Source organism: Mus caroli, chromosome 9 (genome assembly GCF_900094665.2).
Source record: "Mus caroli chromosome 9, CAROLI_EIJ_v1.1, whole genome shotgun sequence".
Taxonomy (NCBI): Eukaryota; Metazoa; Chordata; class Mammalia; order Rodentia; family Muridae; genus Mus; species Mus caroli.
In genome coordinates, this window is record NC_034578.1 from 62,613,916 (window position 1) to 62,627,436 (window position 13,521).

Below are 13,521 nucleotides of genomic sequence, written 5' to 3' on the forward strand. Positions count from 1 at the left end.
TCTTCATTCTTCTTGAGTTTCATGCGTTTATCAAATTGTATCTTATATCTTGGGTATCCTAAGTTTTGGGCTAATATCCACTTATCAATGACTACGGGACAGCCTTTTTGTAAGCAGTTCTCAGTAGTATAGATTCTGACCCTGTAAATTTAGAGTCTATACCCAAATACTCTCTCAAGAAAGCACATGTATCTGAAGGAAGAGGCTTTAAAAAATATTTGCTATTTTTATTTTATGTGCCTTGGTGTTTTGTCTACACAAATGTCTATACACCATATGTGTGCAGTGCCAAGGTAGGCCAGAAGAGGAAGTCCGATCTCCTGGAACTGGAGTTTCAGACTGTTGTTAGCAGTCCCTCTGGGTGCAGGGGATTGAACTCAGAGCCTCTGGAAGAGCAGCCAGCATTCTTAACCACTAAGCCAGCTCTCGAACCCTGGTACAGCCTTTTTGGAAAACAGTTACCAGAGCTGCCAAGTGTTTTACTTTACATTTTATTTCTTAGAATGTTTAAGTTAAAAGGATTTTCTCCTTAAATTTTCATTTATTTATTTGAGTTTGTACACGGCTATGGCTATGTCACGTGACACACGTGAGACGCCAGAGGCCAACCTGTGGTAGTTATTTCTTCCACCAAGTGAATTCTGGGGCTTGGTGACAAACACCTTCACCTGCTGAGCCATCTCACTGGCCCCAAACTCTCTGACATTACAAGATGATGCCATCTAACTGTTTTGTGGAACACTCGGCTATGCTGGGACACATGGGGCCCATGGGCCTCAGGTTGGACACACCTGATAACAGTTCCCCTTTTGGGAATCTGCCCAAAAGAACTGAAAACATGAGCTGGGCATGGTGGCACATGCCTTTAATCCCAGCACTTGGGAGGCAGAGGCAGGCAGATTTCTGAGTTCGAGGCCAGTCTGGTCTACAGAGTGAGTTCCAGGACAGCCAGGGCCACATAGAGAAACCCTGTCTTGAAAAAAAAAAAAAAAAAAAAAAAAAAAAAAAAAACCAACCAAACAAACAAACAAAAAAAACTGAAAACATTTCTGCACCAAAACTTGTATACAACTGTTCCTAGAAGTACTAGTCATATGTCTGTTATTGCTGTGGTCATTGCTAATGTGATGGCCTATTAGATAAGCATAAGGGATTTTTAACTCTTGTTGATTATAATCACCAGAATATACTTATAATCACTTAGTCTTATACTCTATAAAATCAGACATTTGAACTTCTTTTCCTATTTATTTGTTTATTTACCTACTTATTTATTTAAGACAGAATCTTTACTCTGTAGCTTAGGTTGTTGACTCCAAACAAACCTGTATGTAGCCCAGGCTGCGCTTGAACTCTCTGTAACTCTCTTGCCTCAGCTCTCCAAGTGCTAGGATTACAGACATGAGTCACCATGACCAACTTAACCATTTTTTTTTTCTTTTTATCAAAGTGGACTCCACACAGAATCCAGAAGTCAAAAACTGATAGGGTAGAATGGCCTGAAGTGAGAATGTATGGTGCTGGTTGTTACCGCTGTCAGCTGGACACAGACACACAAACTGTCCAAGTGCCTCACTTGGGCTTTCAATCCCATGGCATTCTATTGTTTATCAAACATAACAATGTAACTTTAATGTCTCCGTTTAAAGTCTGTGTGGGGTGAGGTGGGGTTGGGGGGGAGTGTGTGGCTGATGAAGGTCAAAGGACACTCTCTGATGCTGGTCCATGGGTACTTTCCACCTTTTGCTTGAGGCAAGATCTCTCACTGGCCTGAAACGTGGCCGCATAGGCCAGGCTGGCTGACCATCAAGCGTCTGGGGATTCTCAGGACCCTGCTGCACATGTTGTAGCTCTGGGATCAAGGGACGCCCAGGAGCTCTAGGGTCTGGACTCAGATCCTCACATCTGTGGGGCAAGTACTTAACCACTGAGCCATCCTGCCTGCCCTTGCTCTAAAATGGTTTACACAGGACTGGAGAGATGGTTCAGTGGTTAAGGGCACTGGTTGGTTGCTCCCCTAGAGATCTGGGGTTCAATTCCCACCACCCTCATGACGGTAATTCCAGTTCCAGGGGATCCATTCTACCAGACATGCATATCTGCGTGCAAGCAAAATACTCATATATATAAAATAAAATAAAGAAATATTTAAATAAGTAAATGAAATAAAATAAAAATGCTTAAACAGAAAATGTTCTCAGGGACAGCCTAATATATATGTATTTCTTCTTGTCCTTTCTTCCTTCCTTTCTCTCTTTCTCTCTTTTCAAAAAAAAAAATGTATTTTAAGACAAGGTCTCACTATGTAGCCCAGCCTGCCTGGAGCTCTAGACTCTCCAGCTTCAGCCTCTCTCCCAAGGGTGCCAGGATTACAGATGTGCACCACTGTCCGGGGCACGTTTATCTGTCTTTCATTTCTTGACTGAATTGTCTTAGTAATCAGCACAATTAACTGATTCTTCAGGGGTTGTTGTTGTTGTTTGGGTTGGGTTGGTAACTTAGAATTCACAATGTAGCCCAGGGTGGCTTTGAATCTATAGAGAGCTGTTCACCTGTGCCTCCCGAGTGCTGGAATTGAAGGCATGTGCACCCCACACTCAACTCTGACTCCTTGGTGTTTTATCCAAACACACCTTTCTTTTCTTGCTTCACTTTGTTTCCCTCAAGAAATTGTTTTTGTTTGGTTTTCAAGTCAAGGTTTGGCTAAATGTCCCGGCCTGTCATAAACTCCTGGCAATCCTCTTGCCTCAGCCTTCTGAATGCTGATTTGCAGCTGTGAGCCACCATGTCTGGCTTTCCCAAGTGATTTACACTTATTATAAATTTATCTAAGCGTTTGGCATTCTCTAAATCAGTCAAAATGTGAGCTTCTCAAACCTGCAGCCTCCTTAATTCTTTGTGGCGGTGAGCAGAGGTGCTTTATACTAAAAGAACAATTCTCTTCTGTGTTCACTGAATAGAGTGTATACTGAATAGAGTGTATACTGAACTGTTCTTCAAAGAAGGAATTGGGGAACATATTGTCTCCTTTCAAATTTTTATTTTATAAAAATTCTTGTTTTTATAAAATGTGACGCTACTTAGTGTTTGTGAACCACTTACAAGGAAAGTAAGCCAATCAGAGTAAAACCTGTTGAAGTTACACAGGCAATAGACACAGCAGAGAGCCAGTCTGCCATCCTCAACAAGGGAAAAGGTCGGTGACATCGCCCTCTTGTGGAATTCTCATGCAACAACAACCGAGATTCCATAGTGGTGCTTGAAGGGCATCCCAAATGGCTCAGTGGGCACTGTGGGTTAAGTCTGTGACCCTGATACTGGGCTGGTGCCTATGCATAGCATGTATTTCCCCTGGTCCTGAGGCATTGCTTCCCCTGATGGAGGCAAAAGCTTTTGCTCTTACTTCCTGCCCCCCCCCCGGGGGGGGGTGGCTCCAGCTGCTCCTCTTTTTGACCCAACACCAAATGGTTGATTAAATATGAGCACACGCAAGCACAGGTATACACATTTATCCTATGGCTGGTTTCCTTGTCCCACAGAAAATAGACATATGGCAGCAGTGTAAGATGGTAGGAACATGGAAGAATGCTTCAGGGGAGATTAGGCTACTTCCACATACCAGTTTTCTATGGAGCTGAAGAACTTTCCAGAAGAAATATCTGAAAACTAAAGGGCTGACCAGAAACTCATTGTCTGGCTTCCAATGCCTTACATATGCTTTGTGGATGTCCTAATGGTGTGTGCTTTTTTTTTTTTTTTTTTTTTCTGGGAAAGACAAATGTTTATTTATCCTAGATAGAGCACCAATCACAGACCAAAGAAATCATTCCGTCTAAGTCTAAAGATCCAGTGTGTTTAATTAGGCGAGTCACAGGAGCACGGACAACTTACAGGCAGCTGTACACTGAGGAAGAGTCTCCTCAGCAGCCACTGTTCACCACTTTGTATCCTCGGACAGGAGTGGCCTTCCTCTGATCCCACTCGGGAATGTGGCTGGGCCTGCTCTTATGAAGGTCTCTAGTGGGTGATCACAGCCACTCTGATCTCATAGACAGCAGTGCTGTCAGCAAGGCCTGGAGGATACAGATGTACAAACATTTATTACACAGATCTCCTTGGCCTTGCAGCTCATCTCTGTGCTGAAAGCGAATCCAGTGAGGGATTTATCTACACTTGGAAGGATCAGGTTCTTATGTGTCTAACTCACTATGAAGAACTTAAAAAAATTTTTTTTTTTCGTTTTTGAGCCAGACAGTAGTGAAGCACACGTTTAATCCCAGCACTCGGGAGGCAGAGGTGGGTAGATCTCTGAGTTTGAGGCCAGCGTGGTGTACAGAGTGAGTTTCAGGACAACAGGGCTGTGCAGAGAAACCCCTTTCAAAAGACAAAACAAAGCCGGGCGTGGTGGCGCACGCACTCGGGAGGCAGAGGCAGGCGGATTTCTGAGTTCGAGGCCAGCCTGGTCTACAAAGTGAGTNCCAGGACAGCCAGGGCTACACAGAGAAACCCTGTCTCGAGAAAAAAAAAAAAAGGCAAAACAAAGTTTCATTTTTTATTTAGGGAAAACTCCATCTTTACACTCATATTAAGTTCAGCTTCTCCTCTTCCTCTTCTTCCTCTTCCTCCTTCTCCTCCTCCTCCTTCTCCTCCTCCTCTTCTTCCTCCTCCTTCTCTAAGAAGTTTACGGTGGGAGGATCACAAGGTCTTGGCCAGCATCGAAGACATAACAAGACCAGACCCTGCCTCACACAAACAAGCAAACAGGGACAAAAAGGTGCCAGTCAGTAGCAATAGGTTGCTCTGGGAAGAAAAGATTAATGCCAGCCTCTTGCTCCAACAAGCTAGTGTGTGGTAGGCAGAGGGTGCTGTGAGCGGCAGGAGGCAGCTTTTGCGGCACAGCTACGTGGGAGAACTTGAGCTGCTGAAAATAAACTACATCAGCCTTGCGCCTATGTCTCTGCACCGAGTGAGTGCCTGCAATGCCCTCAGAGGCCAGGAGAGGATGCTCTGGAGTTACAGGTGGTTGTGAGCCACCATGTGGGTACAGGAATTAAACAGGAGTCCTTTGTAAGAGCACCCTGTGCTCTTACTTGCTGACCCATCTCTCCAGACGCATACTTGAAGATTTTGCTTTTTAGTGGTGTGTTTGTACGCATGACTGCAGTGCCTGCATGGGCCAGAAGAGGGCAGTGAGTCTCCTAGATCTGGCAATATGTGTGCTAGAAAACAAACTCAGGTCCTCTGCAAGAACAGCGAGCATCTTAACCACTGAGCCGTCTCTCCAGCTCCATAGGTCACACCTTTAGTCGGTATTCAAAAGACAGTACCTTGAGTGTTAGAATCATGTTCCACTTCCCCTGAGTTAGGATTCTGGGACTGACTTGATTGGAGGAGAATACAGCTTGGCATCCCATCTTATTCTCCTCATATGGTCAGATGCACCGGCTAGCAGCACCATAATCTTTGCCTCTCTTTTCTACTTAGCCCAAGGAATTTGCTGCTCTCTGGGCACACATTGGCCAACTTTCCTCAACTATGGCAAACAAAGACCCTCTCAGTTTTAAGGGGACACATGGAGAAAAAAATATTGAATCCGTGAGGTAGGAGTTCAAGGCCTCAGGGAGGGTGTTGTCTTAGCACTGAAAAAATGGATACCATTTAGTGAGGAAGAGAGGAAATGTAAGGTGGATGGAACGCTCAAAGGCACAGAAGCAGGGATACTCAAAACTAAACGAAAGACTGGTCTGGGGCCTCTGGCTTTCAGGTCATGTGACAGGAATTAGATGAGAGAGGAACCTGATGCCGCTCTATAGCCAGAGCCAGCGTCACAAGCATGACCCATGTTAAGGACCCCAGTGTACCTTGGAAACACATATCTATCTGCACACCATGGTCTTCAGAGGTCTTCAGCAGACAGCCCTCACCCCTCCGTTTCCCTACAGTCTCCCTATGGCATCCCACATGGGAGGCTTGAGAATCCAAGAGTCTTAGATTCCTGAAGTGACTTCAGAAAGGTGAGCAAACCTTAGTTTCCTGGGGTGTGGAAATCCTGAGTTGCTTAGTAGTTAAGATTGCTGTTCAGGTCGAATGGTTAGGATCATGGCTTTGGAGCTGGAGGGACAGGACCCCACCCCACGCCAACGCTGTCATCTTCCAGCACTGTGGACCTTGCTGGCAAGTCCTTAACTTCACTGGGTGTCGGGTCTCTTCAATTACAAGGGTTGAAATAACAGCTCCCTTGGATAGATCATGTGAGGATTAACTGAAATACTGGACATGAAATATGTAAATTGTGGCATAATTACTATCAGTTGTAGTGGCTGAGGAAATTATCCTATGTTTATTGTTTCATGTTCTGACAGGATGTGCGATTTGCTCTCAAATGAGTTATTTCTGTGATGGTAGTAGTGGTGGTGGTGTTGCAGAGGGACAGGGTTGGGAGGTTGCAGAGATAGCTCAACAGTTAAGAGCACTTACTGTGAGCTAGAGAGACCACTCTGCGATTGAGAGCACTTGTTCCTAACTGGACCTGGGTTTGATTCCTAGCTCCCACATAGCAGCTCACAGCCATCTGATCCCCAGTTCCAACAAACTCACATGTACTGCACATAATGCACACAAGCAAAACATTCACACATTTTTTTTTAAAAGCTGTTGCAAAAGTTCAGTTCCCAGCAGGCCCATGAAACACACACACTGAATTCAGTTCTAAGCTCACATTTGGGACATACACAAAATTGTAGTGCTGCAGAGATGGCTCAGCAGTTAAGAGCACTGGCTTCCCTTCCATAGGACCCAGGTTCAATTCCCAGGCCCATGTGGCAGCTCAGAACTGTCTCGAGCTGTAGGGGATTCCACACTCTTAAAAACACCAAAGCACATAAAACAAAAATAAATTAAAAAAATAATTTGTAAAGTTTTAAAAAATAGTTTCTTTTAAAGGTTTATTTTATTCATATGAGTGTCTTGCTTGTGTGTATATATCTGCAGTGTTCTTTGAAGAGCTTGGCTGAATAATACACATCAAAGTACCCTCAAATTTCTTCTTTAGCGGTTCATCAGTTGAGTCACGCCTCCAAAGCGGCAGGCCCCGCCTTGTCGTCTGGGCGTGCTTGGGCCTTTGAGCTCTTTGCTCCGCCCCCACCATGGGGCACGCATGCGCATGGTGGGCCGCTGCGGGCCGAGGTGATGCTCCTTCCGCGGCGCTGCTGGGGTCGGTGGCTGACGGGAAGGAGGCCACGCTGTTCCTGTCAGGCACCTGTCGGGTTCGACGGGAAGGACAGTCGAGGCTCCCGAGTCCGCGAGAAGCCGCCTTGGCGGGTGCTGTTCCTCCGCACTGACCACTTTGCCCGGGAAACGCTGCGGGCGCTACACGCCGCCAGGTACCGGGGCAGGGTCCCACGCTGAGCCGCGGTGGCGACCTCAGGGCAGCGCGGTACCGGGAAGGCGCCCCGTTGGGTCCCGGCCCGCAGAGCTCCTGTGGCTCCTGCAGCATCTGCCAGCAGACCCTCCATCTCCCCGTGCCTGGGAACCGGTACTTGGAGAGGCCCGGCCAGTGCTCAGGGTCGTGGGCGGAGCCGGTTAGCTGAAAAGGGCTGTGACTCCAAAGTTCGTCCCTTCCTGGTGTTGGTGGCGTCCGTTTCCTTGCCCTTCTACACGCCTGTGTTTTCTAGGGGTGAACAGCCTCTAACGAACCGTTTTCAAATGAGTACATTTCCAAGTTAGAACAGTTTCATATACATATATTATTTATGCGATTTAACTAACCTTGTCTACTAGGAAGAAAGTAATTTGTAATTCACCCTTTTCCTGAAAGGCTGCTATGTCTACCGCCCCACGGCTTAAGGTTATTTGGTTATTTATCAGTCCCTGGTTTCCTGGCATGTCTCTCGCCTCCATCCCTGCCTTCCTACAAACACTTTTCTTTTTAAATAAGATTTTTTTACTTTTAGATTTTATTTGTATGTGTGTGTGTCTATGAGCATGTACGTGTTGGTGCCTGTGGAGGCCGAAAATGGGTGTCCCATTCCCTGGAGCTGGAGTGACAGGCCCTTGTGAGCTACACCCTGTGGATGCTGTAAGAAGAGAACTGACTCCTGAAAGTTTTCCTCTCATTTCCACACACATGCTGTAGCATACGCCTGCACACACGCACACAGTAATAATAGCACATGCCCACACCATGCACATAATAATAATAATAATAATAATAGATAAAGTTTAATTTTAAAATTATTAAATTAAAACCCTGTGTGTTGGTTGCAAAAAAATCTTAATTATTTTAGCTCTAAATGTGCCATGGGTTTAATCATAAAAATAGCTTTGCTGTGCATGAAATAGTTTAGCTTTGGGCTGTTGCCCTGACACTGTTGGATTTTTTTTTCCCCCAAATCTTTCTGATTCAGAGACAGCAAAGAGGAAAAGCTAATTGAGAAACTGGAGGTTGTCACAGTGCCTTCGCTATCCCCCAAAGGACTACCTGTGAAGCAATATGCTATTCAGTCTCAGCTCCCGGTGAACAAGTGGCCCGACGTGGGATCTGGAGAATATGACGTTGGGGTAGTGGCTTCCTTTGGCCGGCTTTTGAGTGAGGCTCTTATTCTTAAATTTCCCTAGTAAGTTTTACTTATAAGGAAATACAGTGTGGAGATCATTCTTTTATGAATGGGTCTAGCAACTAAAATGCCATAATTTAAACTATGTTTGTTTGCTTGCTTGCTTTCTTTTTTTCTTTCTCCATTCAGACAGGGTCTCACTATATATGTAGCCTTAGCTGTCCTGTTGCAATTCACTATGTAGAGCAGGCTAGCCTCAAACTCACAGAGAGATCTGCCTATATCTGTCCCCTAAGTGTGTAGATTAAAAGTGTGTACCACCAGGCCCAGATTAAACTATGTTTTCTTCCCTGTCTTCTTTTAGAATAAGATTTATTTTTGGCACAAAGTATCGAACTCCTTGGCTTTCCTATGCCCTTATTTAAATATCATGCATTTGCTGACAAGCCCTGCCCAACTCTCTCTGAACTCCAGGTACCCACCTTGCCCACGCTCTGCGTGGATGTCCCATTGGCTTCTCTCACTGAAAAGACTTAACCCCTCTGCAGACCTTTATCTAAGAACTAGGAACCCCAGCCTTCTGGATGCTGGGCCCCAAATCCCAGAGTCATTCTTCAGTTGTCTTGTGTCCCACGTCCAGTCCGTTATGGTGAATTCCGTCATCGGCACTGTGTCCATTCTTTTCTGTGTTAACTGCAGTCACCTTCTAGAGGGCCTCTGCAGATGCTGTGGCCTCTCCTGATTCATTCTACACCAGCTCGACTGCCTGGCCATGTGCTGAATATGGCAAGCGTTTTCTCCCCTTAAAGTCTCTGGCCCAGTGCCTGCCTTGAATCTTAGCACTTGCAAGGCAGAGGCTGCTGCAGCAGCAGGCGGCAGATCTCTTGAGTTCAAGGCCAGTCTTCTCTACAGAGTGAATTTCAGGACAGCCAGGGATACACAGAAAAACCCTGTCTCTTTTAAAGATTGCTAGGATTTGAACCCAGGACTTCTGGAAGAGCAGTCGTAACTGCTGAGCCATCTCTCCAGCCCCCTGAGAAACTCTTGTCTCAAAAAACAAAACAAAACAAATCTCTGTACATGTCAAGCATGTATACATTCCTTTAATCTCAGCACTCTGTAAGCAGCAGCTGAGAAGAAAATAATAAAATCTCTGCACAGTTCCCTTTATCTGAAAAACTCTTCATGTTTCTGATGGCATTTCAGTCAACAATAGATGGTGTATCTGACACTACTCCGTAAGATTGTATGGCCTGGAGATGTGATAGCTGTCTGAACTTGTATAAATTTAACCCTCGATTGAATGTTTGGGTAGGAATATCACTTGATGACACGGTATCTTATTATATATCCCTGTTTGCTTTGTTGTTTTAATTAAAAACATTTTTGCATAGATATACTCATTTTATTTTATGTGCATGAGTGTTTTGTTTGCATTATATATATATATATATATTTTTTTAAAGATTTATTTATTATATGTGAGTACACTGTAGCTGTCTTCAGAAACCCCAGAAGAGGGCATCAGATCTCATTATGGATGGTTGTGATCCACCATGTGGTTTCTGGGATTTGAACTCAGGACCTTTGGAAGAGCAGTCCGTGCTCTTAACTGCTGAGCCATTCTCCAGCTCTTGTTTGCATAATATGTTTGTGCCCCATGTGGTACCTGGTGTTCACGGAGGCCAGAAGAAGATGTCAGATTCCCTGGAACTGTAGTTATAGATGTTTGTGATCCACTGTGTGGGGTGCTGAGAACCTGAACCCTGGTCCTCTTAACCACTTAGCTGTCTCTCCAACCTCTGCGTGCTCTGGTTTTAAGTTTCATTGGTTACCTATGGTAAAAGAGTGAACGCACCTCTGACTTTATGTTTTAGGTGATAGATTTTCAAGGTCGTGTGCTTTTAACCCTATCGGTTGTAGACGACAGGTGATAGATGTTGTCTGGTATTTTCAGGGTGATGATTGTTTTGAAACAGGGCCTCAATCTGTGGCACAGGCCAGCCTGGAACTCACAGCAGTTCTCCCCCCTCAGCTTTCCAAGTGCTAGAATTAATAAGTGCCACCATGCCAGCTCTTGGAAAGTTTAATGATGAAAGCGCATGTTAGTTGGGTAGCAACAACTAGTTCCCGTACTAATTTCTACCTTTTCTGACTCAGCGGCATACTGAATGTGCACCCCAGTTGCCTCCCGAGGTGGCGTGGTCCCGCTCCGATAATCCACACGGTGCTTCATGGAGACACTGTCACTGGNGTAACGATTATGCAAATTAGACCCAAAAGGTAGAATTTATTAAGTTAAACTAGTGTGTGTCTGAGACCTTTGTGGTTGGGGGAGTGGTCAGAGTGTGCTGACTTGGCTAAGGCTCCAGTGTCGCCCTTTGCCTTCGTAGTCACTGTGAGTGTGCCTAGTCTCTAGCATAAGCGTGTGTCTTCAGAGATTCATACAGAGTCCTTCAAAGTCCTTGTAAATCAGTCTTTGGAAGTGTTAACATCTGGGTTTCTCTAAAAAGATATAGATGGCAGATGCATTTGGAGTGTGTGTGTGTGTGTGTGTGTGTGTGTTGATTTGCTTTGGATGTTTTGAGATAGAGTCATTGTATGTCTCTGGCTGGCCTAGAACTCACTATGTGAACTAGGCTGAGCTCAGACTCAAGAGAGTTCCTCTTGCAGCTGCTTCCCAGTACTAGTATTAAAGGCATATGCGACCCTCCTCCTTTCTTACTTTTGAGGCAATGCCTCCTGTATGCCAGGATTCCAGGGTGACTTCAAACTGGAGTGACTGACAGGTTAATAGCCTGCAAAATCTGTCTCTGCTGTTGTGACAAACATTATCTTAGTAAATAATAATGTTGGCTAATTTGGGTTTGTTTATTTATTTATTTATTTATTTATTTATTTATTATATTTCCTTGCCAGGTTTGATATAGGCCCAATTCTCCAGCAAGAAACCATCCCTGTGCCTCCCAAGAGCACATCAAAGGAATTGGAAGCAGTGTTGTCAAAACTTGGTGCCAACATGGTACAGTGTTTGTCGTCGTCATCAGCATGAGAAGGCTTCTTAAGCAATACAAATCTTCTGATTTGTCATTTTAAAGCTTCCTTGGTAGGGGTGGGGATGGGGTCAGGGCAGTGAGATAGATGGCTCAGCAGGTGAAGGTGCTTGCCGCCAAGCCTGATGATCTCAGTGCAGTCCCCGGGACTCACACCATGAAAGAAGAGAACTGAGTCCAGCAAGTTCTCTGACCCCCACCTGGGTTCAGGTATTACACTGTAAAAAGTAATAAAATAGTTAATAACATGAGAGATCAAGACTGGGATTGGGACCAAACATGGTCATATCCACCTGTCATCCCAACACTCAGGAGGCTGAGGCAGGAGACTCATGATGTGCTTAGGTCAGTCTCGGCTAATGAGAGCTTGTCCTCAGTAGCCCATAACAACCAAGCAGAGAGTGGTTCTTGTCCCTGGCTTCCTAAAAGTTTGCCCAGTATATGTGAGCATTGAGAATTGCAGAGTGGGTACTTCATAAAAGCTTTCAAATAAAATAGGCGATCTTCAGTGGTCCCTTCCATCCCATAGTGAGGTATTTAGTTTATTCTCCTGGGTGCCCTCTCCCTGCCCTCACTTGGCCTAGAGCCACTAAGAACCTGTTCATTTCCCAGCTGGATGGCTAGTACCTCAAGTTCTGAGCATCCCCTCAGAAGTGGCTCTCTGTGGCAGCTGCTGTTTATCCAGACTATTTAGATACTCTGTGACTTTTCTTTGGCTCCCTGCCAACCACCTCTGAGGTAATTGTTGCTGACACTTGTTTCACAGATGCAACATTGAGGGCTACAAACATATCAGAGAACTTTTCCAAAATGCCAGCACTGGTAGGTTAGGGGATAGGATTGGAGCATGCTCCTGTGAGGCCTCACTGCCTTGTGTAGGGTGAGAGTGTAGTTGCTCCGCACAGACTGCCTGATAGTAAGAGCCTGTGCATCCAGGTACAGGTCAACCCTGTTGGGAAGCAGTTTGGTGCCTGTGCTCCATAGAGCAGCTTGGTGTAGCCACCCATCAGCACACATCCTCACAGGCGAAGCCAGTTTGCCCCCACTCTTGCTGGGATACGTTACCTCATGGCACTGAACTGTGTCTGTTGAATACTCTGCTCTCTCTCTCTTCTTTTGTATTTGTAGCTTATCTCAGTTTTGAAAAATTTGCCTGAAAGTCTGAACAATGGAAGGCCGCAGCCAGCCGAGGGAGTGACATACGGTGAGTGGAGGCCAGACACTCACCTCTTGTAAAGGTTCTGTTGGCCTTGGTGGCGGCTAAATGCTCCACCCTCTTCACGGCCTTGTGTGTATTTTCCAGATCATGGTTGGTAAGTTCTCAACAGTTCCTCCAGCCTTTTATTTTGAGAAGTATTTAGCACCTCTGCCCCAAATCTTTCTGTGTTTATATTTCGTGTATATAAAGTTCTGATTGTTCATCTGCGAGTATAAATGATGAAATTCATCTCCAGGTTTAGCACGCACTTGGAGATGTGGCTCAGTGGGTCAGAGCACTGGCTGCTTTTGCAGACAGCCTAGATTAGATATCCAGCACTTACATGGTGGCCCACAACTATCTGTAACTCTGCTCCCAGGAGACCTGACACTGTCTTCTGGCCTGTGGGTACTGCATCAGTGTGATACAGAGACAGTCACACAGACAAAGCATGCACATAAAATGAAATAAAAATTTTAATCCTAAAACAAACAACAAAAACAAAGGCATTAAACCCTGATAGTATCCAATATCCCATCTGTACAGGTCTTCCTAAATGTCCGAAGATGTATTTTATATCCATTCAAAACCAAACAATAACAATCTAGGACCCGCATCATCTTGAGTGAAATAACACAATCACAAAAGAACTCACACAATATGTATTCACTGATAAGTGGATATTAGCCCAAAACTTAGGATACCCAAGATATAA

General features: G+C 45.1%; 1 protein-coding gene across 1 annotated transcript in view; it reads left to right on the plus strand.

Annotated features, from left to right (window-relative positions):
* The first annotated feature begins 7,146 nt into the window (after positions 1–7,146).
* The window catches only part of Mtfmt (mitochondrial methionyl-tRNA formyltransferase), an 18,023-nt gene continuing 11,648 nt past the window's right edge, over positions 7,147–13,521 (plus strand). The window contains exons 1-5 of the mRNA XM_021171563.2: positions 7,147–7,382; positions 8,406–8,615; positions 10,716–10,838; positions 11,475–11,577; positions 12,737–12,812. Of these exons, the coding sequence (XP_021027222.1) occupies positions 7,189–7,382; positions 8,406–8,615; positions 10,716–10,838; positions 11,475–11,577; positions 12,737–12,812 (706 nt within the window). The 5' untranslated portion in view covers positions 7,147–7,188. The remainder of the gene's footprint in view (positions 7,383–8,405; positions 8,616–10,715; positions 10,839–11,474; positions 11,578–12,736; positions 12,813–13,521) is intronic.